A 23,286-nucleotide genomic window follows, 5' to 3' on the forward strand; every position below is an offset into this window, starting at 1 on the left:
ATTGATCACCTTGAACCTTTAGTTTCCTTAGCTCATGAATGACGTTTATACTAGGTTACTCCTGAAACTTCTACAATGTTGTAGTTCACTATATCCATCTACGGAGGCTGTAAGTGTAGGATGGTGGTTAAGAGTTGTGCTATACAACCCGGGAGGCTGAGGCAGGAGAATCACATGAACCTGCGAGGCGGAGGTTGCAGTGAGCCGAGATCCTGCCACTGCACTCCAGTCTGGACGACAGAGTGAGACTCTGTCTCAAAAAAAAAAAAAAAAAAAAAGAGTTGTACTGCAGAACTACATGACCTGCCTCTGCCACTTCCTGACTCTGTGACTTTGGGCAAGCCTCTTTATACCTTAGTTCTCTCATCCATAAAATGGGGATGAATGATAGCATGTACCTCATGGGTTTCTTTACTATGACATGTTTGGAGCAGTCTAGCCTATGGTAGTAGTATCGTTTTATTCTAGACAAGGTTCTCAAATTTAGGCATGCTTAGAATTTGAATCTGTTACTACAAAGTACAGTGTTATGGCTCTTATTCCATGTGATTTCTATGAAAAGATATAAAACAACTATGTAAAAGTGTCTGGACGGTATATAGGAAGTTTTGAATGAAAAATACTCTCCAGTATTTGATGAAGCATATTAGATGTCCTAATCCTACTTTTTCCCTTACTTATATCTCCCTATTGTATATCCTCACATAGGTCAGTTCTCCTTGGGTCTCGGGGACTTGACATATCCCACATCTCCCAGCGATTGGAGAGTCTGAGTGCAGCCACCACCTTTGAGCCTCTTGAGCCCGTGAAGGACACCGACATTCAGGTAAGGGCTGCCAAGTGCAGGTGGAACCCAGAGCATATAACCCAGGCTGAAGACCCTGGCCCTTTATTAACCAGCTGATTAAGGAATTTCAGTTTTGTTTGTTAATTTTCTTCTTCCTCAGATATTAAGAAAACAGTAGATTCAGCTTTGGAGGTATAGTGGAAAACATTGGGTTATTTTCAGAGCTCTCTGTGTAGCTGAATTTAAGAAAGCAATTCCAACCTGCACTTTTTAGATTATTATAATTAGGAGAACAGATTTCTCTTCTTTCCTTGGGTTTAATCCAAGGCTCAGAGACATTAGTCTGAAGTTTCTTTCGCTTTCTTTGCTGGATGTCAAATAATTTTACTGTTCATCTTCCACATTTCTTTTTTACATCTTGCTTGTATTGGTTGGCAAAGAGCTGGGGAAAACTTAGAGTACTATTTACTGAAACCTACTCAATGATTTCCAAGAAGTGTTTGGCTGCATTAGTGGCACCAGGAAATAGTCTAATAGAGCACTCCAGTCTCATTTAACCAAACATGCCACTAGCAATCGATAGCTGTTTTAATCTAATCAGAAACTGACATAAAATTGTTAAGGAAAAAACTCACAGTCTGTTTAGTTTTTGAGGAATTGGAACACTGCATTTGCATTAGTGAAGGGACAGTGGGGCACCATTTTATTTTTTTTTATCATTGATTTACCTGAAAATGAAAGGATGCCTCCTGCAGAGGCAAATTCTGGTAGAAATGGGCAATATTATTTGAGCTGAATTTGAATTAACACTCTTTACCCCAGTACCCTTCCTAAGAACCATTTTAGTCCATCTAATGGCCACATTTCTACTGCATTTATTTGAATTCAGAAACCTAAAACTGTACTTTGAGTTGAGAGTTGAAGAACTATAGATATTTTTCCTATTGCTGCTATGTTCCCAAAGTATGAAAATCCAGTTTTTCCAGTTTTATATGCTAAATCATATTTGCCTGTCAACTTATAATTGCCTTCTCATTTCCATGTAATCTTAAAATGGCATGTATACTTTTTAAACTTTTTTTTAAGTTTTAGCCCCCCTCCCCCATACAACTGCTTGAGGCTCTCTGTTAACAAATATGTATAACAGGGATGAATAATCACCATATATTTTGGGAGTATTCCTAATAATATGGAAAGAAATGGCACCTGCTGAAAGGGTTTTTGTTTGTTTTTAATGTTGAAAATACCAAAGAATTTGTTTGTTTGAAAAACAAAGTGTTTTTTACATTTTCTTTGATATTCTTAGAGTGGATATTTGGAATACTCAACAGCATTTTGTGATGCACTTCATGCATTTCCAGTGATGTGAAACTCCATTTTTTTTTACCTTAAGGTATTGACAGGTTTGTAAATGTATTGAATTGTAATGATCATCTCATGTAATCTTGTACTTAATCAAGAATACCCTCCTTCAACACTACCATTAGATGGTTTTCTGACAATATATGCTTAGTTACATCAAAGAGAATTTCTTAATTTGCAAAGAGCGCACCAGAGCTTTGGTCCTGTACCACTGAGAAATCTTTGAACTTTGCGATTAAGGATGCTTCCTTTTCAAAAGTTCACCTCTTGGCCAGGCACAGTAGCTCATGCCTCTAATCCCAGCTTGGTAGGAGGCTGAGGTGGGAGGATTGTTTGAGCCTAGGAGTTCAAGACCAGCTTGGGCAACATAGTGATACCCCCTCTATTTGGCCATTCTTGCATTGCTATAAAGACATACCTGAGACTGGGTAATATATAAAGAAAAGAGGTTGAATTGGCTCATGGTTCTGCAAGCTGTACAAGAAGCATAGCACCAGCATCTGCTTCTGGGGAGGCCTCAGGGAGCTTTGACTCATGGCAAAAGGTGAAGTGGGAACTTGCATGTCACATGGTGAAAGCAGGAGCTAGAAAGAGTTGGACGGGGTTGGGGGGGGTGCAGTGGGTGCCACACACTTTCAAACACCAGATCTTATAAGAACTCACTGTCATGAGGACAGCACCAAGAGGATGGTATTAAACCATTCATGAGAAATCTGCTCCCATGATCCAGTCACCTCCCACCAGGCCCCACCCCCAACATTGGGGATTACAGTTCAACATCAGACTTGGCAGGGACATGTATTCAAACTATGTCACTCTGTCTCTACAAAGATAAAAAATTATCGGGATATGCTGGCGCACGCCTGTAGTCCCAGCTACAGGGGTAGGCTGAGGTGGGAACATCACTTGAGTCCAGGAGGTTGAGGTTGAGGCTGCAGTGAGTCCTTCCTGTGTGCACCACTGTACTTAAGTCTGGGTGACAGAGCAAGACCCTGTTTCAAAAACAAAAAACAACTCACCTCTTCGTTGTGCTGTTCCAGAATAGCTTCAAAAATGCAAAATGGTCAGTCCAAGATAACTTTTGATTAATTAGGAATTGATCATCTAGACCTGAAGTAAGTTTAAGGCTTACTAGTTTTGAAATAAGTTCTCTGTTGACTTCATCTTCTTACCAGCAAAGGCTTAAAGGAGAAGATTTAGCTTTGGCCTAATCTGGGGAAACTCTCTTTTATCAACAGGGATTGGAGGTTTTAAGTTGTGTTGTGTGGTTCAGTTGACCTGTGCTTAAACTTCTATACACATATCCTTCCCTGACTTCCTGTTTAGTAACCAAGTGTAAGAGCCAAGCCAGCTTGCACTCCTGGCACGGAGTGATCCTCCTCTTAATTCTTCTCATAACGTGTTGGTTATCCAAGAAGAGTAAACTTGGACATTTTCAGTGATTTGTCTTTAGAAAAGCCACATATACTATTTGATGGACTTTTTTTTCATTTCTTTTAATTGCTTAATTGAGATATAATTCACATACCATGAATCTGATGGACTTTTGTAATTGAACTTCTGTTTTTCAATCAGTGCATTTTTTTGGGGTGAGAATGCACCCTAATTCCATGTGCTATCAGTCAGAGTGAAACTATTATGTCAATTTATAAGCCACTTAAAGTACTGTTCATAAAAAGGAAATGCTGATGCATTCTTTGACAAATACTGTCCAGGACTTTGTACTATCCCTTGTTTGCATTACTTATAAGCTTAAAGACATTTTGCCATGTATGCATTGTCCTTTTCTATTTGGTAAACATTGATTATATTTCCTTCTGCTTCTAATGGAGCTTGAAATTAATATGGGTTTTTGTTGTTACCATTTCGTTGTTTGTCATAATCAATAATGTTTGTGCGCATTGTGAATGCATTTTTTAAAAATTGCAGTGACCAGCAGGGGTAGTATATTAAAGAAATGCCACTAAAATATATGTGTGGATGATACTAGTAGAATTTTTTAAATGTTTATTGATTTTATTTTTTGGAAATGGTCATAAAGAAGGCCTACATTTGTGTAATAGAGGTGAAGAGTGATAACAAGACATGCTGCTAAAACAGCTGTACTGGATCTTTTCTAAATGACTTTGTAGTGCTTGGGAGTATGTGTCCTCTCGCAGAGATCCACTTGCTCACTTCTGTTTTTGGAGAAAAAAATATTGAGGGCATATTGCACATCTTTACTGTGATCTGAACAGATCTAATGTATCATGGATAATGTATTATATAATAATAAAGTGCAAATTTACATAGTTCAGTTATATTCTGGGCTTTTTCACTAGATTGCATGTGTATTTCAAGAAGTCTATGCAGAAATAGCCTGAGTTGGCCATGAAAATGGGAGGTGCAGTTTCTCAGCATTAGGCTATATTTTTAAATGGCATTAGACTTTCAAAATGACTAAGAGTGGAATTGGAATGTTTCTAACACAAAGAAATGATAAACACTTGAGGTGAAGGATATCCTGATTGACGATTTGATCATTACACATTGTATGCTTGTATCAAAGTATCATGTATACAACATGAATAAATATAATTATGATGTATCCCTAATAATTAAAAATATTTTTAATGGCATTAGACCATTGCAGAGCAATAATAAATAATTGCCAAACTTAACTATATTAAATTCCTAGGGATGCTGTAACAAAGTACTGCAAACTTGGTGGCCTAAAACAACAGAAGTTTATTCTGTCACAGTTCTGGAATCCTGAACTTTGAAATCAAGGTATTGGCAGCACCACATTCTCTCCATAGGCTCTGGGGGAGACTCCTTTCTCTTCTGGCTTCTGACTGGCTCCTGACATTCCTTGGCTTACGGCAGCATAACTTCAGTCTCTTCCTCCGTCTTCACAGGGTTCTTCCTTGTGTGTGTCAGGTCTACCTTTTATGTCACATAAGGACACCAGTCATTGGATTTAGGACCCACCCTAAATCCAGGATAATCTCTTCTTGAGATCCTTAATTACATTTGCAAACACCCTATTTCCAAGTAAGGTCACATTTACAAGGACCAGAGGTTGGGACCTGGATATATCTTTTTGTGGGACACACACTTCAACCCACTGTACTTATAGTGCCAGAAATTTTAAAACTGTTACTGTAAAGAATGAAACATCTTCAAATCTAACTCCATTTCACATCCACGGGCAGTATTGGGATAAGATATCCATTGCTAGTCGTTCAGTACTGCAGGTCCCAACTAAGTCTCTCATGTCATCCTCATCATTCTCTTTTGAGCCTTTGGGAAATGAGGGTGACTACTTATCTCTGATTTCAGAATTTAATAGTAGTTACTCTTTCTAAACATGTTAACAGTCTGTAATGTATTTGAGAGGTGTATCTAGAGACATTTTTCAACTAGAAACTCTCTGCTTCTTAAAGTATTAAATACGTAGTTTTTAAGGTAAGTATAGATGGCATTACATTTTGGCATTTTTCCAAGGTAGAAGGAACTGCTTGTGTGTGTATATATATGTAAATGCCCAACCCATTCTTTTTTCTTTTATAACTTATATCTTTGCTCACTGCCTTCACTTGTCCTGGAACATCCAAGCCCTAATTTCAGTCTAAGACCCTTAAGCTTTCCTTAGATATCACCTCTTCCCTAGTCTTAATAGACCTGTCTTCCCCACAGCCTCCAAATATAGTATATTGGCTTCCATGCTTAGGAAAAGACAAAACTTTCTGAATGCTTCCTTACAAAGTAAATAGAAATCTAGATTATGTTGTTGGAATTGACTTAGCAGCCAATTCTAATCTTAGTTAAGTGAAAATTCAGCTCCTTCTACCACCGCCCTCTCCCCTAAAAAAAAGACTCTGTTCTGAAGGTCTTCATAATCTGCCTAAATCTCCAGATGGAAATCTGTCCTATATGAGTAAAGAGGAAAAGAAGTGATAAACAGGATAAAATACCTTAAAAAAATTAGAGTCAGGGAAACTGATCTACCATATGTAAGACTAAAGGTGTGATAATAATTGACTGTTAAAAACTTGTTTTGCTTGCCACGCACTGTGTCTATAACATATTCATTATTTTCTTCCTTTTTCTGTCCTTGGAAATGTAGAATATGCTGAAACCACTTTTAGTTTGTCTTTTAAATAGTAAAATAGTAATAGTAAGAAGAAACTAATTGGCTTTGGTAAGTATAAAAATGAATCAATGGCCGGGTGCGGTGATCCCAGCACTTTGGGAGGCTGAGGCAGGCAGATCACTTGAGGTCAGGAGTTCAAGATCAGCCTGGTCAACATGGTGAAACCCGTCTCGACTGAAAATACAAAAATTAGCTGGACATGTTGGCTCACGCCTGTAATCCCAGCTACTTGGGAGGTTAAGACAGGAGAATCACTTGACCCGAGAGGTGGAGGTTGTGGTGAGCTGAGATGGCACTGCTGCACTCCAGCCTGGCCGACAAAGAGAGACTCTATCTCAAAAAATAAATAAAATTTAAAAATGAATCAATAGTGTTGTAACCCCTTATCACCTGAATTATTTTTATAGTCTATCTTTTAGTTTTCTATCTTCTGCTCCTTAAATGCAGCTATATATAACAGCAAAGAGGAAAAGTAGTTGCTCACTAATTGGGTGTTTGTAGTACTGGCAAGTTGTTGGTTGGGAACAGGTTGCAGAAATCCTGTGGCAGTTTGTTGGAAAGAGGGTCAGATTTGCCTAGAATGATTAGTATGCTAATAGCTCTTTAGGAATTACTGGCAAAATATTAATATTGAAGAAAAAGTGCAGTAAAATTTCCTTAGCTTGAATCAGTTAAGGGAAAGTACAGTCTGAATGGGTAAACAGTATCTTAATTCTAAGACTGAAAGAAATGCAGTTGTCATTTTCATCTGTTTCTGAAACTGAAACTGCTAAGTATGTTTACCAAAAAAAAGTATTATTACCAGACCTGCTTTAGCAAATCTAAGGAAGAGATGAAGTTCTTGAGAGTTGCATCTGTTTGCGTACTGATAATTTGTGTAACGATTCTGAGAAATGGTTTAAGTAGGCAGAACATCCCTGTCTTCCATCTTGTTTCTGTTCTTAATATGCCTGAGTAGGCTCTTCTGCACAAAATGGTGATCTAGCCCAAATTGGATGATTTTGAACTGATGAACTGTGGACCCTGAAGGAATAAGACTTGACTCTCTAAATATTTTCACATAATATAAAAATATGAGGGACTATTCCATGGAATCTAATGGTGTGAAGGCTTTTAGTTAAGCATTTGTGTTATTGATCTCCTTTGTTATATTCCTCTTGTTCCTAAGAGAATGAACAGGATGTTCATGATACCCTTTCTTTTGAGTTTCTAGAGGGATTTAATGGATATTTGAATCTTGGTCTTTCTCAGCTTATGACAGCTGCCCATCCTGGACTTAAAACAACCTATAGTTAATGCTCCTGGGCTCAGTAGGAGTGATGAATCTGATAATCACCATATCCAAAGTCTGTTAGTTGGAGAGAAATCCTTTCCTGGGACACTGGGTACATTTTAGGCCAAGATTTGGGTGTAGTGAATGAATTGCATGTAGAAAAGACATTACATCTTACTGTGCCGTGTTCTGTTTCAGGGACAATAAGTGGTGCCAAGCTTTGTCCCCTATGTGAACACAGTGGTGTCTACATCACACCTACTTAATAAACATATTTGCTGTTCCTTGTCATTAAACCCTGACCCAGTATAAATCTTAGAGTTGGTAAAAAACAAGTAAACCTGTAAAAAAAACATAGTGTCTTCACAGAGGCAGGCTGATATGGCATCCTTATTCGTGTTTATAATTAGGTAGCCTAATGCTGATCACAGTGGTAAGAAATTGAAATGATTTAATTTTTCTGCCTGTCCGTGATAAGGGAAAAGGTAGGCATTGTGGTCTGGTGGCAAAGTATGCAATTACATTAAAGTATTCTGTGAATGGAATTAAAAATGGTAACTTTGGAATAAAAATGGGTCTGGGGAAAATGTGAAAAACTGCTTTTATGTGAGCCAGGGATATAAGATTTCAGCCTTTTTATTTATCCATTCACACTTACTTCTGAATGCAGAGCTTTCAGAACAAGCAAGTAAATGGATGCTGAATGCATTCTGAACGAACAGGAAATGACAGGCTTTTTTGTCTTCTAGGAGGTTTCTTATATCCTATAGTGAGCAAGAGAATATCAATTACCAACTTAAAGAAGAAAGAAGTTGGAATTGTTCTCTAAGAGTATTTTGGAACAAGCCCTGTGGCTAAAATATTTATCTGACATTTTAATAGAAGACTTCAGATATTGACCAGGCTCTGGTGTCTTTGAACTGGAGTTGAGTTGTCCCCTCCCTCCTTCACCAGCTGTCTCTTAACCTGCCGATATCCACTGATGCCCCAGCACTCTGGAGATGAGAAACATAGATTGACATCTTCAGTCTGGCATCTATAAATTGCTTGGTTGCAGGAACCAGAAATGGGCATGTCTTTTTATCTGCTGAACTATTTGATACTGGAGTAGTTGTGATTTAAATGGTGGTTAAAGCCTTGTCAAATATTGAATGTTTTACTGTAGATCAGTCTGTTGTTCTCAGGTGGCAGCCCTTTACCCAGTGTGCCACTTTGATCTGCTTGCCACAGCACCTTGTGATCTCTTATTTCTGTTTTGGAATGTTCAATCCAAAGCTGTGCAGGCCTGCAGCCTGATGTGGCAGTTGGCAAACTGAGGCTTCTCAGTTACAAAACTTTGGAGCCCAGGTTGTTGGTGTCTCACTAAAAATCCATGATCTGCGGTAGAACTGAGAGAGGGGATTACATGGAGGGGAGACCCTTGGCTTTACTTCTTTTTGTTTATTTGTTTGGTGGAGACCAGAAGAAGCTGGGAGGTAAGACAGGCAACATCCCCTACTGACAAGACCTAGACTTATAATTTTCTTTTTTTTTTCCAGGGTATCAAGCTTAGGCAGCAAGGCATACCTAATTCTTCTTTTTGTTTTTTTTAAATTATACTTTATGTTCTAGGGTACATGTGCACAACATGCAGGTTTGTTACATATGTATACATGTGCCATGTTGGTATGCTGCAACCATTAACTCGTCATTTACATTAGGTATATCTCCTAATGCTATCCCTCACCCCACCCCCTCCCTACAATAGGACCCGGTGTGTGATGTTCCTCTTCCTGTGTCCAAGTGATCTCATTGTTCAGTTCCCACCTATGGGTGAGAACATGCGACTTAGCATTTTCTTTTGCTGCAGTGTTCTAAGAACCAGTGTGTATTGCTATGTTTTAAAACATCTTTCCATTTCATAGATGCTCAGCTTCCATCTTGCACTTCAGATATGGAGAGGCTGAATGTGTTCCCCAAGCCCAGGTTGCTGGCAGCCATGCTGGGACTAAGGCCCTTGATTCTGACAGCTGCTGGTCTGCAGCGATCACAAGATCAGCAGTGGTGCACACACCACTTTAATTATTCTGGAGGACAGAAGAGTCAGTCCTCGCCTCTCACTGTGGAGTGGCTGTGAGGCTGAGATGCCATCAGCAAAATCCTGCCTGTGCTTTCCAGAAAGCTGCAGCACTTGAAGCATTGCAGCAGAATCTGCTGAGCAGGGCTGGGCGGGACACAGCTGCCAAGAAATTATTCAGAAAGAACCCTTGTCTTATAAGACATATTTGCAATGAAGACTAGGCTATTTGTTTAATTTATGAAACAAAAGGGAGGGAGGGTTAGGTCAGCAGAATGTAGGTGGGAGTGTGGATTTCCTTGCTGATTTTTAAAAATTACTAATTTGGTTTATTTCTTTGAATGGGATGAACAAAAGGATATGGGGGAGAGTTTCTTCCACTCCTCCCTTTTCTTTAAAAAAAATAGTATATTTTAAAATGCTGTTGCTATCTTAGGGACAGGTAGAAACAGCCATGGAAGGTTATATGATATGCTTGATTTGCTCAAGGTACCAGAATACACTAGTGTGATATTCCCTGGGAGTTTTCTCTCCTCTTCTAGTAGGTTCTGTCACTTTCACAGTGCACATCAATCTGTCTCAACAGGAGTACCAGTCTCTAAATGAGCAGGGCCTGGCGGACCCTTGAAAGTTTATGGGCGTTTACAGGATCATTTAATTCTGTAATGAGGTCCTAAACTGCCCCAGATGTCTTAGCATTGAATGAATATGGTGGTAGGTGTTATTCATTCAAAAGGTGCTTTTACTGAATCAGTGCTTCTCAAACCAGTTTTTTTTCTTCACTTTGCTTCAGACTGAGAGATACTTTTATAAAATATAACAAAAATGAATTACTAGGAAAAAAAGACATGCAAAATATAAGCCCTTTTTAAAATTGGATTTGATAGCTATAAAATTACTCAGTTTGCTATAAAAATCTCTAAATCCTTATTGTCGGTTTTTGCACTTATCTGCTGCAGACTGGGAGCAAACCATTTGCGGACCAGTGTGCCTTTGACCGTATTTTGGGTACCACAAGTTTAAATAGTTGTGTTTTTCTCTCCTTCCCTCTTCCTTCCCTGTTTCTCACCATTGCAGTGAAACATAGTACCAGAGGCATTAAATTCTTGTCTTTTGGCCAGGCGCAGTGGCTCATGCCTGTAATCCCAGTACTTTGGGAGGCTGAGGTGGGCGGATCACCTGAGGTCAGAAGTCTGAGACCAGCCTGACCAACATGGAGAAACCCCATCTCTACTAAAAATACAAAATTAGCTGGGTGTGGTGGTGCATGCCTGTAATCCTAGCTACTCGGGAGACTGAGGCAGGAGAATTGCTTAAACCCGGGAGGCGGAGGTCGCAGTGAGCCAAGATTGCGCCATTGCACTCCAGCCTGGGTGACAGGAGCGAAACTCTGTCTCAAAAAAAAAAAAAAAATTTTTTTTTTTGGCCAGGTGCGGTGGCTCCCAGCACTTTGGGAGGCTGAGGCGGGCGGATCACAAGGTCAGGAGATCGAGACAATTCTGGCTAACATGGTGAAACCCCGCCTCTACTAAAACATACAAAAGATTAGCTGGGCGTGGTGGTGAGTGCCTGTAGTCCCAGCTACTCAGGAGGCTGAGGCAGGAGAATGGTGTGAACCTGGGAGGGGGAGCTTGCGGTGAGCCGAGATGTGCCACTGCACTCTAGTCTGGGTGACAGAGCGAGACTCCATCTCAAAAAAAAAAAAAAAAAAATTGACTTTTGTTTTACCCCAGCTAACATAGGGAGGCAAAGCCAAGGTTTATTGAACATTTATTATGTTCAGATGCTGTGCTAAGCACTTCCTAGGCTTGCACATTTAATCTTCCCAGCAACCCTCTGAGGTGGATACCTACTGTTAACCCCATGTCACAGATGAGGAAGCTAAGGCTTACAGAGGCTAGGGATGCCAGACCAGAGCTCCAGTCTGTTGATTTGAGTCTAATACTGTGCTCTTAGCCCCCTAGGCTTTAAATTTCATTTGCGGACTAAGACTGTTTTAGTAAAGGAGTGAATTTTTTCAGAATGTATTAGGAGGAGGAAAGTTAGTGAAAGTATAAAATAGAAGTATAATTGATCTTTCATTTAGAGCAAAATAAAGAGTAGAAAGCCCACAGTGCCAGAGAAAAGTATACCATCTTTTGAATGGATGTGGTATTCATAGCTCTTATTTACACAAGCTTAGTAGTAAAATAACGGTGATTGAGGAAGAAGCCAGAACATACTTTCTCAACCCTGATGTGAACTCTTGCGGAGTGTTGGGAGGTGGTGGTTGAGGGGCATTCACTTTGCAGAAAGACCAAACCTATTTCATCTGTTTATCTCCAGGTGCTTGCTTTTTTTTTTTTTTTTGCCATAGTTTTCTGCTTGCTGAGCTGTCAGTTTAATTTGCTGTCTAAAACTCAGCCTATTATTTTTCAGGTTTGCTGCCCTACAGGTATACTGTAAAGGATTTCTGTGAAATCCTGGAGCAGCTTTTAGTTTCAAAATGCCAAAGCTTTGTGCTTGTGAAAATAGGTTGTGTTCAGCTTCTTGCTTGATCATCTTTGTTTTGTTTTGCTTCTGAAGCTGAACTTGAGTTAGAAGCATGATGCTAGAAGCAATTTAAAGGGCACATCAAGTTTTTACTGTAATACTGAACTATTGATTGTTGACTTATTTGTAGGTTTAATGCAAACCCATTTCCTTACTTAGCGTCTGACTGGCCATTAAGCCCTGGCAGTGTGCCGGAATGTTGAAATCTTGTATTGCATAATACGATTTGTCTGTCTAAGGGTATTATGTATATTTGGTTTTAAAGACACAAAGCCCTCACCTTTGTGTGTATATTCCAGGATCCAAGACAGATTTCTCTACAGCAAAATTCTTCATGTCTAAGAGTGTAAAAGTGAGGAATTGACTTTCAGCTGAACATTAACACCTGATGTCTTGCAAACTGGTACTCTTTGGGCTATCTGGCTTTTATAAACAAACACAATCTAGCATAACAGAATCTAGCATAACCTAGCATAACAGAATCAGGAAGAGAAGACTAAGCAGGGAAGGGAGAAGGGGTGTCAGTGAGTATGGAAGAGTAGGTGACAATTAGGTTTGCCTGGTTCCACTCTGCTGGCATGGAGTTGAAATTAGAATCTAGGTGAAGAGCTGGTGTAGTGTTCTGTTCATGGAGAGAGCTGTCCAGGGGCTCAGGAGTGGTTGGAGAAGTCATCATTGGTCACAAAAAACTTTCACTCTCTTCTTTCACAGCCTGGGTATCTTTTGACTGGAATAAAAGGTGTGTTTTCACCCCTCCAGTTAAGGCTGAGGGAGTGAGATGACAAAAACATTACATCTGTGACTTTGAGAGCAAATGAGAACCAAATGGCTTTAAGCAGGAAAAATTGACTTCCCCCACCCCCACCAATCACAAAAATAAGATGGGCTTAATTCAGAAAATTTGGAAAATGGCTCCATAGTCACTTTCTTGACTGCTGTACTCCCCCTTGAAGTTGTTAGAACAGGTACCGTTTGGGGAGTGTTGAACTTTTTAAACCAGATACTTGAAACAGTAGAACATCTGCTGTTTGAAATGACAAGGAAAATTGATAATAGAGAAGTGAGGGACTGGTACATGAAATGTGTGTTAGAAATAGACTGTAAAAGTGGCCCTCATAGGCCGGGCGCGGTGGCTTGTGCCTGTAATCCCAGCACTTTGGGAGGCCGAGGCGGGCGGATCATGGGGTGAGAAGATCGAGACCATCCTGGCTAACACGGTGAAACCCCATCTCTAGTGAAAAATGAAAATAAAAATGTGGCCCTCGTAGCTCAAAATTGGTCAATTCCTATAAATTGACACAGTGTCTTTTCCTTTATTCTGTAGTGGAAAGCTTCCTTATGTGCAAAAAGGGATCAGAGATGTGCTGATTTCATGGACAACCCTTACATCATTTCATTATCCCCTCAAACTATTTGGAAGGCTGGTTATTGAGAAGTTCTGTGACTTTGTCCTAATTTGGAAGATTTAGGGGGAAGTAATAGGCCTGGAACTTTGGATGAACTTTGGGGGACACATCACAATAATCTTTTCATTTGTATGGTACTTTTCAGTGGGCTTTGTCATTCTGTTGTTCCACACTACAGTGTATAAGATGGATTGATTGAGTGTTGGCATCATCTTTATTTAAAAGGGGAAGAAATTGAGACTAAGATAGATTAGTTACTATAAAAGGTGGAATTTGAACCCAAATAATTCTTTTTTTTTTTTTTTTTTTGTGAGACGGAGTCTTGCTCTGTCGCCCAGGCTGGAGTGCAGTGGCGCAATCTCGGCTCACTTCAAGCTCCGCCTCCCAGGTTCACACCATTCTCCTGCCTCAGCCTCCAGTGTAGCTGGGACTACAGGCGCCCGCCACCACGCCCGGCTAATTTTTTTTTTTTTTGTATTTTTTTTTTTAGTAGAGACGGGATTTCACCGTGTTAGCCAGGATGGTCTCGATCTCCTGACCTTGTGATCCACCCGTCTCAGCCTCCCGAAGTGCTGGGATTACAGGCGTGAGCCACCACGCCTGGCCCCAAATAATTCTTTATACCTTGCTTGTCCTGTAGTCTTACTTTTCTTATGCCTTGCTGAGGAAGGCATCAAGTGATGGATTCGTTGGGTAAATGCCATATTATTCTTTTCTGCAAAGACACTAAGCCAGTTTTTTCACTACTGGTCGAATTTCTTAATGTTTTGTCCCTGCCTTTCCTCTGACTGTTTCTCATCTGTTTTCTATGGAATGACATTTCCATTTATTCCCTCCAGCATGAAAGACTTGCTGGTTAATTAAATTAGGGATGGGAATGCTACTTAGAAGAGTAATTTGGCATGATTGGCTTCTGTGGACTATACACCGAGTGGTGAGAAACCTCATTTTTTCCATCTGAGATAGACTTTGGAACAAAAAGTGATACTGATGTTTGTTGATACTGCTGACATAGTTTACTGCTGTTTTCCTTTATGTGAAGTGGTGCTGGGTTTATGCTGTCTGAGTAGGTCATTGCTGCCAAGCAAAAGAAAAGTAACAAACTGAAACAAATGCCGTATTTGGAACTTTAGGTGGGCTGGAAGGAATGTCAGGGGTTTTAGAGCAGATTGAAGGAAATATTTCTTTGTTTTGTTTTTGTTTTTGCCATTGTATTGCTTTGCGCTTTACGCTGGATACCGCCTTCTCTGTTCCCTTCCCTTTCTCATTCTTTTTCTTTTTTAGTCTTTTCTCCTTTCTTCCTTTCACTTTTGCTTTCCTTCTGTCCTTTGCATCCCCCTCTCTGCCACCTGTCCCCTTGCCTCAGCCTTTTTAGACTGGCTGTCAGCAGGAGCTGCCATTGCTAATGAGAGTGTACCAGATGCCTCAGTGGTATTGAGGGCAAAAGAAGGGTAGAGAACATGGTTGGGCAGAATTTTTTCTCATATTTCTGATCAAGTGTGAGCTGTAAAAACATGGCTGTTAGAATGGCTCCCACAGCTTGGCAGTATGCACCCACCAAAGCTATCTTCCTGTGGAATGAGCACAATTGGAGAGTGAGATTGGACTCCGGATTCTTTATACCTTGTATATACCTTTATACCTTGCTGAGGAAGGCATCACGTGATGGATTGGTTGGGTAAATGCCATATTATTCTTTTCTGCAAAGACACTAAGCCAGTTCTTTCACCACTGGTCGAATTTCTTTCTTTTTTTTTTTTTTTTTTTTTTTGAGACAGAGTCTCGCTCTGTCGCCCAGGCTGGAGTGCAGTGGCCGGATCTCAGCTCACTGCAAGCTCCGCCTCCCGGGTTTACGCCATTCTCCTGCCTCAGCCTCCCGAGTAGCTGGGACTACAGGCGCCCGCCACCACGCCCGGCTAGTTTTTTGTATTTTTTAGTAGAGACGGGGTTTCACTGTGTTAGCCAAGATGGTCTCGATCTCCTGACCTTGTGATCCACCCGGCCACTCGGCCTCCCAAAGTGCTGGGATTACAGGCTTGAGCCACCGCGCCCGGCCCGAATTTCTTAATGTTTTGTCCCTGCCTTTCCTCTGACCATTTCTTACCTGTTTTCTATGGAATGCCATTTCCTCATCGGGGGCCCAGAAGCTCTGTGGGAGCCTAACCTTGCTGTCCATCAGAGGTGGGCCTCTTCTTTGTTTCTCCACTGCCCTGCATACTCTCATTACTTGTGTTTTCTGCATTGGCAAACCCCAAATAAATGGAATTTAGTTTTATTTGTCTAGCCAGTTTGCTCATGTTCTGCTCTTATAGTATGTACCCTGAAGTGCATTTCCTTACTTTGGCCGTTGCCTGAAGCCTCTGCTAATTTTCTACCCTTGTTTTTTAGTGTCTGACTCAGCTTGGTATTGAGGGCCTGTAAGAGTTTTCTGTTACAGTACTGTGTGATATTGCGAAATATGTATTTGGTCTTGGACCCTGTTTCCTCCAGCCTGCTGGGAAGGGAGAGGAGCTGAAGGTTATGTTGATCACCAGTGGCCAGTGGTTTAATCAGGCATGCCTGCATAAGGAAGCCTCCATAAAAGCCCAAAAGGAAGTCTTCTGTGTTGATTGTCATTGTGTTGTGAGAGCAGAGGAGACACAGTTTGAATTGGTTTGTCCTCACAAGTACTTAGTAAGCCGAGGTTTGGGGTGAGAGTTACAACTTATTTCTTATTAGAGGATTGATTACACATTAAAGCCAATTCTAAGTAGAGGGAGAACAGGGAAAGAAGACATTTAATTGTATTTCTTTTGTTTCGGAAATGAAGTTGTAAATTAATCTACCTCCCAACCTCATATATGCTTTTCACCATTTGTTAATTATTCATTCTACTTTCTTTTTTGAGGATGGGGCAGTGTTATGGGATGGGGTTTATTTTGGAGCAACAAGTGCATTGCAGAGCCTTTTAGGCGTCTAGGCTTTTCCTTGGGAGTTAGGAAGGGGAAGGAGCCACTGATCTCATCTCTCTCTTTGTATTAACTTTCTAGCTCAGGTTGGGTTTAATTTCCTCCTCCATTCCTCTCCTGCCCTGAACACCTTTGGCAACCAGAAAAAAGCCTTTTGGTCAGTGATTCTAGAGTGTGGCGCTCAGACCGGTAGCATCAGCATCACCTGAGAACTTTTAAGAAATGTGATTCTCAGGCTCCTCCCCAGACCTGTTGAATCCGAATCTCTGAGGGTGCAACCCAGAGTCTGTGTTTTAACAAGTACTCTAGCTTGAGATCTACTGAATTAAGTGATAACAGAAGTCTGGTGTAGGTAAACCTACTTTTCTAGGTGTCGCTGCCAATTTTTAAACTCAGTCCACCTGTGGACTAATACTAATTTTTTTTTTTCACTAAACTGTAAACAAAGCAGCCTGCAAAGCAATGTATTTATCTTTTAAGTGTTTGAGTCCATAAAAAATTTATAACGACCTTTGTTTTTATCTTTGCTTCATCGAGGACATAGTGTTCAATATAATATATGTTTAAAACATATATATTTTAAAACTTACAACTTATAATTTGTCAGTTATAATTGTTTTCATCATAGAGGTATTGAATCTGATATTAAGGCTGTAGCTCAAAATATACTACCTAAAAAGTAGTCAGAGCCCAGAGGAGAATAAAGAAGAGAGGGAGACATGGGAAAGGAAAGTGGGAGGGTTAATAATCCCATCTTAGTTAATCATCATTACCCTCTCTGATTGCTGTGAGCGGATGTGCTGTTGCTTCTGCAAATGTTAATAATTCATGGATGGACTATGCCAAAAGAAGGCCTTAAATCTGGTCTCTCAGCAGATTAAATACACCGTCTGCCATCAGTAGGAGCCAGGAGAGATGAAAGATGGACTTGTTGTTTTTATTCATTAACCTGATTTCTCTACCTTTCTCCCAGCTCCTCTCATTCTCATTTTGTTCACTTCATTTGCTTCTCTCTGTATGCCCCCCACCCCCACCGTTAAATATGTGCTAGGGATTTTGGGTCTACTGTTAATGACATTAGATTTTACTTTTCCTTAGCTGCTAGTAACAACAGATGCCATGAGAGAAAGCAGAGAAGCAGAATAAGTATTTCTTTGGAAATGTCTAAATCAGTCTGCATATTTGAAAAATGTATTAAAATGTGCTGCCTGTGTTTTAGAAATCATTTGAAATGGCTTCTCTTGGCTTTGAAGAGAATCCTATTGTATAGATAGTTGAAGATACATGCAGTGCTCTTACTTTATCCTGGTCTGGTGGTATTTTCTCATTTCACAGATGAAGAAACTGAGGCATGAGGTGAATGATTTGGTTACCTAGAACCCAGTTGTTCTGACTCTATTTTCAGTATGCTTTCCACTGGACTTGATCACTGCTTGATTTTAGAATTCATATGTGGGTGGTCCTATCAGTCACCAGATTAAGTTTTGTTTTGTTTTGTTTTTGAGACAGAGTCTTGCTCTGTTGTCCAGGCTAGAGTGCAGTGGTGTGATCTGGGCTCATTGCAGTCTCCACCTCCCAGGGTCAATTGATCCTCCCACCTCAACCTCCCGAGTAGCATGTCACCATGCTTGGCTAATTTGTTGTGTTTTTTCTAGAGACAGGGTTTCACCATATTGCCCAGGTTGGTCTCAAACTCCTGAGCTCAAGCAATCCACCTGCCTTGGCCTCCTAAAGTGCAGAGATCACAGGTGTGAGCCGCCACACCCAGCCCAAATTAAGTTCTAATAATGTGTAGGTAGCTTCATAGGAACACTTCACCAGATTAAATGCTAAATGATAGTTTGCCAAGAAACACTACAGTTGGAAAAGGCTGATGACCATCTGGAGTTATGTAGACATTCCTAGAACTTCTGAATAATAATACTCAGCAATTTATAGGTTAATCAGTCATGTTGAGCACTTATTTGTGCATGATGCTGTGTTAAGCACTTTAAATGGTTGTAATATAGTCCCCATTCTTATTACAGTTTCAGTATTTTAGGTTTTCCTGAGGGAATCTGGCTACTTAAAATGCTCCAGTATCTTCTTAAGGGTGTGAGATGGCAAAATAGTAGAACTGGAAACATTTTGGTCTCCTCAGTAGTCTGCTGGAGGACTTAGTGTTAAGAAGCATGTTAATAAAACTGGACCATTGTTTTTAAAACCATTTGCGCATCCCTGCTGGAAGACTGATGGAGAGAACAGTGTTGGGAAAGTGGATTTTAAAATCAGCCTATTTTTCCAAAAAAAAATTTTAGAATTGCAGATCCTTGTGCCCCTATTTTGAGATGAGGAGGGCACAGGTACAGGGATGAAAGCCCAATCCAGTATTTTATAGGGCTCCATAGACAAGGCCACCCCTCCCTTGCCATGGTTGTCTATCCTGACCTGAAGTAGGGGTGAAGAAAGGCAGGGGTGCTCTCACCTCTCTCACCCTTCGTGTAGGACCGGTATCCCACAGGTCATTACCGTAGTTGCTATTTCAAATTCATTTTACTGTCATTTCTCAGCATTTTTACTCTGGTTATAGTTTTTTTTTCCTTAAGGTTTATATCCTTGAATATACTTTTATTTGTTGATGCCAGATTTTTTTTTTTTTTTTTATCGCTTTGAGGAATGCGATTTTCAATTTTATAATAGGGATTGATGGAAAAATAAAATTTTGCCTTTAAGTTTTCTTCATAGAAAACTTTCAGAAAGCTACATTTTATTTATGTCAGTGGGTAAAACTCTAACCTGATAATGAAAGAAATAGTTTTTTTTTTCGCTTGTTTAAATCGTTGAGGGTTGGATAATTTTAATAATCCTTTTCTTTCTGTTGAGGAGTCTTTTATTTTGTATTTTTCTTACCAGTATCTGGCCATATCACTGTTTTCCAGATAGTAGCACAAATAATGAATATGTGCAAAAACTATATAAAAATTAAGGTTTTAGTGTCTTTTCTTTAACATAATAGTAAAATTATGATGGACTCTGCTTTTAATAAGCAAATCCAAATCTGAATATCTGGATTTGTAAAGAAACGTTGGGACAATGTTCAGCTTTAGTATTCCTTCAAATAACAGCTTCCCTGCTGAATTTAAAATAGAATTTGTTTAAAAGAATTCTATTTACAATCAACCTGGCAAGAAATACATCTGTTGTGAAAAGTACATTGGTAACAAGAATTAACAAGCTAGAAGTCATTCTTGTGCAACCACCACCATCCCCCATGTAATGACTTAAAATTCCATGAAATCTGGGGCTCTAGCAGGCACCCATGCAGTTTTCCTCAGTACATGTCCCATAGTGCTGTGCCAAGAGCTCTCTCTGTAAGGAAACAAGAAAACCAGGTCTTGGGCCCAAAGCCAGGACCTGGGCCAGAACCTGAGTTTGAGTCTCTCTGTGCCTGAAATTTTGTGGCTATGAATCCAATAAACATATATCTTATTATTCCATCTATTTTTTACTGTGGTAGAACTTCTTCACATATTCTACAAGTTCTTGCTGAAAGTCTCATTTGTTCCCTCTGTCTAAATACCAAGGCTTAATAGATGCTGAGAGAGAGAGAGAGAGAGAGAGAGAGAGAGAGAGAGAGAGTGTGTGTGTGTGTGTGTGTGTGTGAGTGTGTGTGAGTGTGTGTGACAGAAACAGAGACAGACCGATAGGAAAAGAGCCTTTCCCATTTTGATTTTCAGAAATCTGGGAGCCTGCTTAAAACTGTAGTGAATTGCCCTGGAGAAATATTGAGAACTATACTCCTCTTCCCATTTTAGCCTCTTCCCATTAGTAATTGCTTTTATTGGGGAACTACTTCTTGAAAACACATTTAAAATGGAAATCTTAATTCTGAAATTTCTTTCACCCAATTGCATTTCGTGCCTGGCCCACCTATAAACCCTGCTCTCTCACCCTTTTGGTTTGTAGTCATATCAAAGGCAGAACCACCACTCTGGGGAAGTAGGAACTTGGTAGCCAGGAAAACTTACTTTTCCCTGTTGTTTCTTGACCGCTGGGCAGTCAGTCTAGTTTGTGTATCAGCAAGAGAGAATGAACTGTAATTTGTTTTATTGCTAAATAAGGCTGTGCAGAAATCTTCTGTTTTTTTATTGACTGCCTAAATCTAGTGTTCCTCACTTAAAATAATATTCAGGATGAAATGTCGTGATAAATTAGCAGATTGCTTTTTCATTCTCAGCGGATTAGTAAGGACAGATGAGCTGTGAATGCCATACCACTGACTTTGGGTCAGGCCTCTCATTTTCCCCAAACTTCCGTGGCTCTACTTGCATGTAATAAGGAAGCCAAGCTTGGGAATTGAATACTGTTGGTAATGATGCTTAGTCACAAAAAAGAGCTTAGTGCCTTGGCACATTGGCCAAGAACTGCCTTAGTATTTTACCACCTGAGGCTGGAATTATCTCAGGGAGCTGAAAAGATTTGAAAGAACAAGCAAAAGTAATATTTAGCTCTCCTTTAACTGTAACTGCCTGCATCTACCTGGGCAGGGCTTGGTAAACACTAATAAAAATTAGGAAGTGGTTTTGTTGAGTGCCCATTAAGGACAGCACTATGGAGATAATTCGAATAAATACAAATTCTTGATGCTGCCCTCTGGAAGTTTGTCTTCTACCTGGAGAGCCAGCACCAACATTCCTGCAAGATCAAACTGTCCAAGCTGTGTAAAGTGACAGACAGACTGAATGATTCTAAATGCCATGGGAGTTCAGAGGCATGGAAGCGGTTAATAATGACTGAATTCTAGGGTAGTTGGGAAAGACTCCCTGGAACAGATGGGCCTTGAAAAATGAAATGGGTTTAGCTTGCAGGAAGTGAAAGAAGAGTAATAACCTGACCAAAGTCAGGGAGGTAAGAAACGGAAGTTATGTGCTAAGAAGAAAAGTCTGTCAGGGAAGGGCAGTCAAACATGGAAGGAGTGACTGCCAGGCAGTGGAGTGTAGGTGGTAGGTGTTGAAAGTTTCGGAGCATGTAAATGTTGAGAAGAAAGGAGGGAGGGCATGGCAATGCTTATGGAAGTTGGTTTGGCCAGTGGAAGGATAGCTGCTAGATGACATTCAGAGGCAATTGTAGTAATACAACTTTGAGGTGACGATAGCCAGGACCAATGTGGTAGCTGAGAAAACAGAGGAAAAAGATGTGTGAGGGACATTTGGGATAAAACATGTGTCACACGTGGTGCCTGATGGACTTCAGAAGGATGTTCAGAAATTGCGTGAGGTTTGGGGCAAGGAAAAGGATGGGTGCTTTTTGTTGAGGCTAAGGAATTGGAAGATTAACTAGATTGAGAATTGAGATTTCATTTCCGTTTCTGATGTTCTGGTAAGCTATCACTGTGGAAATGCTCCTGAAGCATTTGGAGATGGGGTAAGAAAATTGCTCAGAAAACAGCTCCATACAGAATTTTCAAGAGCCACGGGCCTAGAGAGAATTGTGGCAGTAAAAATGAATGTGTAATAGGATAAATGTTTAGCAGGGGGCAAAGGGCGCAGGTCTCAGTGAGAAGAAGCCAGGAGGAGGTTGGTAGCGATGGGGTGGAAAGGGAGCAGGGACCCAGCTATCCCAGCTATATCTCAGAAAGCTGGCAGTTTGGTCATAGAGGGAGTCATCACCCAGCCTCACCTGGCTTCCTTCTTTACTCTTAAAAGCACTTACCCACCAGTACTATTACTTGATCTTCCCAACAGCCTGGAGAACCTGGCAGAAGACAGAGCAGAGGCCACCAGGTATCTGTAAAAGTTTTTCTGGGTAAATCCTGTATATGGTCACTGTACTAGAGAGCTCTACAGTTGTTCACTTGAATGTTATTTTACCTGGCAATTATTATAGCTCTACTTGAACCACAAAAGTTCAATAGCTCCCTTTTCTAGACTATAATCTCTACATTTGTTTAAGTGAGCCCACTTTAATCCCTTTTATTAATAAATGCTGGATCCGTTCGTTTTTAACCCTTTTCTTTTTGTGTTGGTTTTTGGTGTCTAGGGTTATATAAAGCCAAAATACAAAATTAAACAATGGACTACCCAATTTAGGAGTAGATCACTTTATGTTCAGTTAGTGACAAATAAGTAGAGAAGCACCTCCTTTGTAAGGTGACTTCTTTGCAGCATTTTTGTTGTGACCTCCTTACCTGTTCAGGCATCTGGGGTCTGAAGGCACTTCTGCTCTGAGGTCCTTTCCAGCCAGCATATCTTGCAACTCCAAGCCAGACTCTCATCTAGTTTCCTTGGGATACTCGTAGATGCAGGAGGAAGGGGCTGAGCTGATTTAGAATTTATTCTAGCTAGCATAAAGAAATACCCTCTTAATTTATTTGTTGGCAATACTAAAGAGGAAAAATGTCTTAACAGTGACTTGGTGAGGTTATTTTCAGTAAATAAAGAGGGTTTTCTTACTCTCCTGTAGTGAACCTCAGATGTGTCCCTTGGGAACAGGTTTTACATCCGTGAAATAGTTTGACTTTAACCACACTTGGGTCTTTGGGTTCTTTTCATCCCCAGGCAGAGACTCCTATTGCTGTATATCCACCATGCTCCAATACAGTATTTATTTGATCAGAAACAAAAGAGTTTGCTTCTTGCACTGGTTCAGAGAGAGGTCCCCCAGGATTGTCTTTTGTTCAATAATTGGAGCATAAGCTGAGCCTGGTTAATTTCAGAGCTACCCTCAACACACACATTTCTCCCTCCCTCCTTGTGCCGTTTTCTCAGCTGTTAGGGGTACCTTGTATTGGGTCTGGAACGAAAAAAGC

At 40.3% G+C, this 23,286-nt stretch overlaps 1 protein-coding gene across 3 annotated transcripts in view; it reads left to right on the forward strand.

Annotated features, from left to right (window-relative positions):
- Positions 1–23,286, forward strand: part of NUP93 (nucleoporin 93) — a 116,295-nt gene that overhangs the window by 27,526 nt on the left and 65,483 nt on the right. For 2 of the 3 annotated variants that reach the window (XM_030924876.1, XM_030924877.1), the window contains exons 3-4: positions 709–826; positions 22,223–22,261. In XM_030924876.1, coding sequence (XP_030780736.1) covers positions 709–826; positions 22,223–22,261 — 157 coding nt within the window. The remainder of the gene's footprint in view (positions 1–708; positions 827–22,222; positions 22,262–23,286) is intronic. The other variant, XM_010365454.2, reaches the window with a different exon arrangement.

This window comes from Rhinopithecus roxellana, chromosome 20, assembly GCF_007565055.1.
Source record: "Rhinopithecus roxellana isolate Shanxi Qingling chromosome 20, ASM756505v1, whole genome shotgun sequence".
Taxonomy (NCBI): domain Eukaryota; kingdom Metazoa; phylum Chordata; class Mammalia; order Primates; family Cercopithecidae; genus Rhinopithecus; species Rhinopithecus roxellana.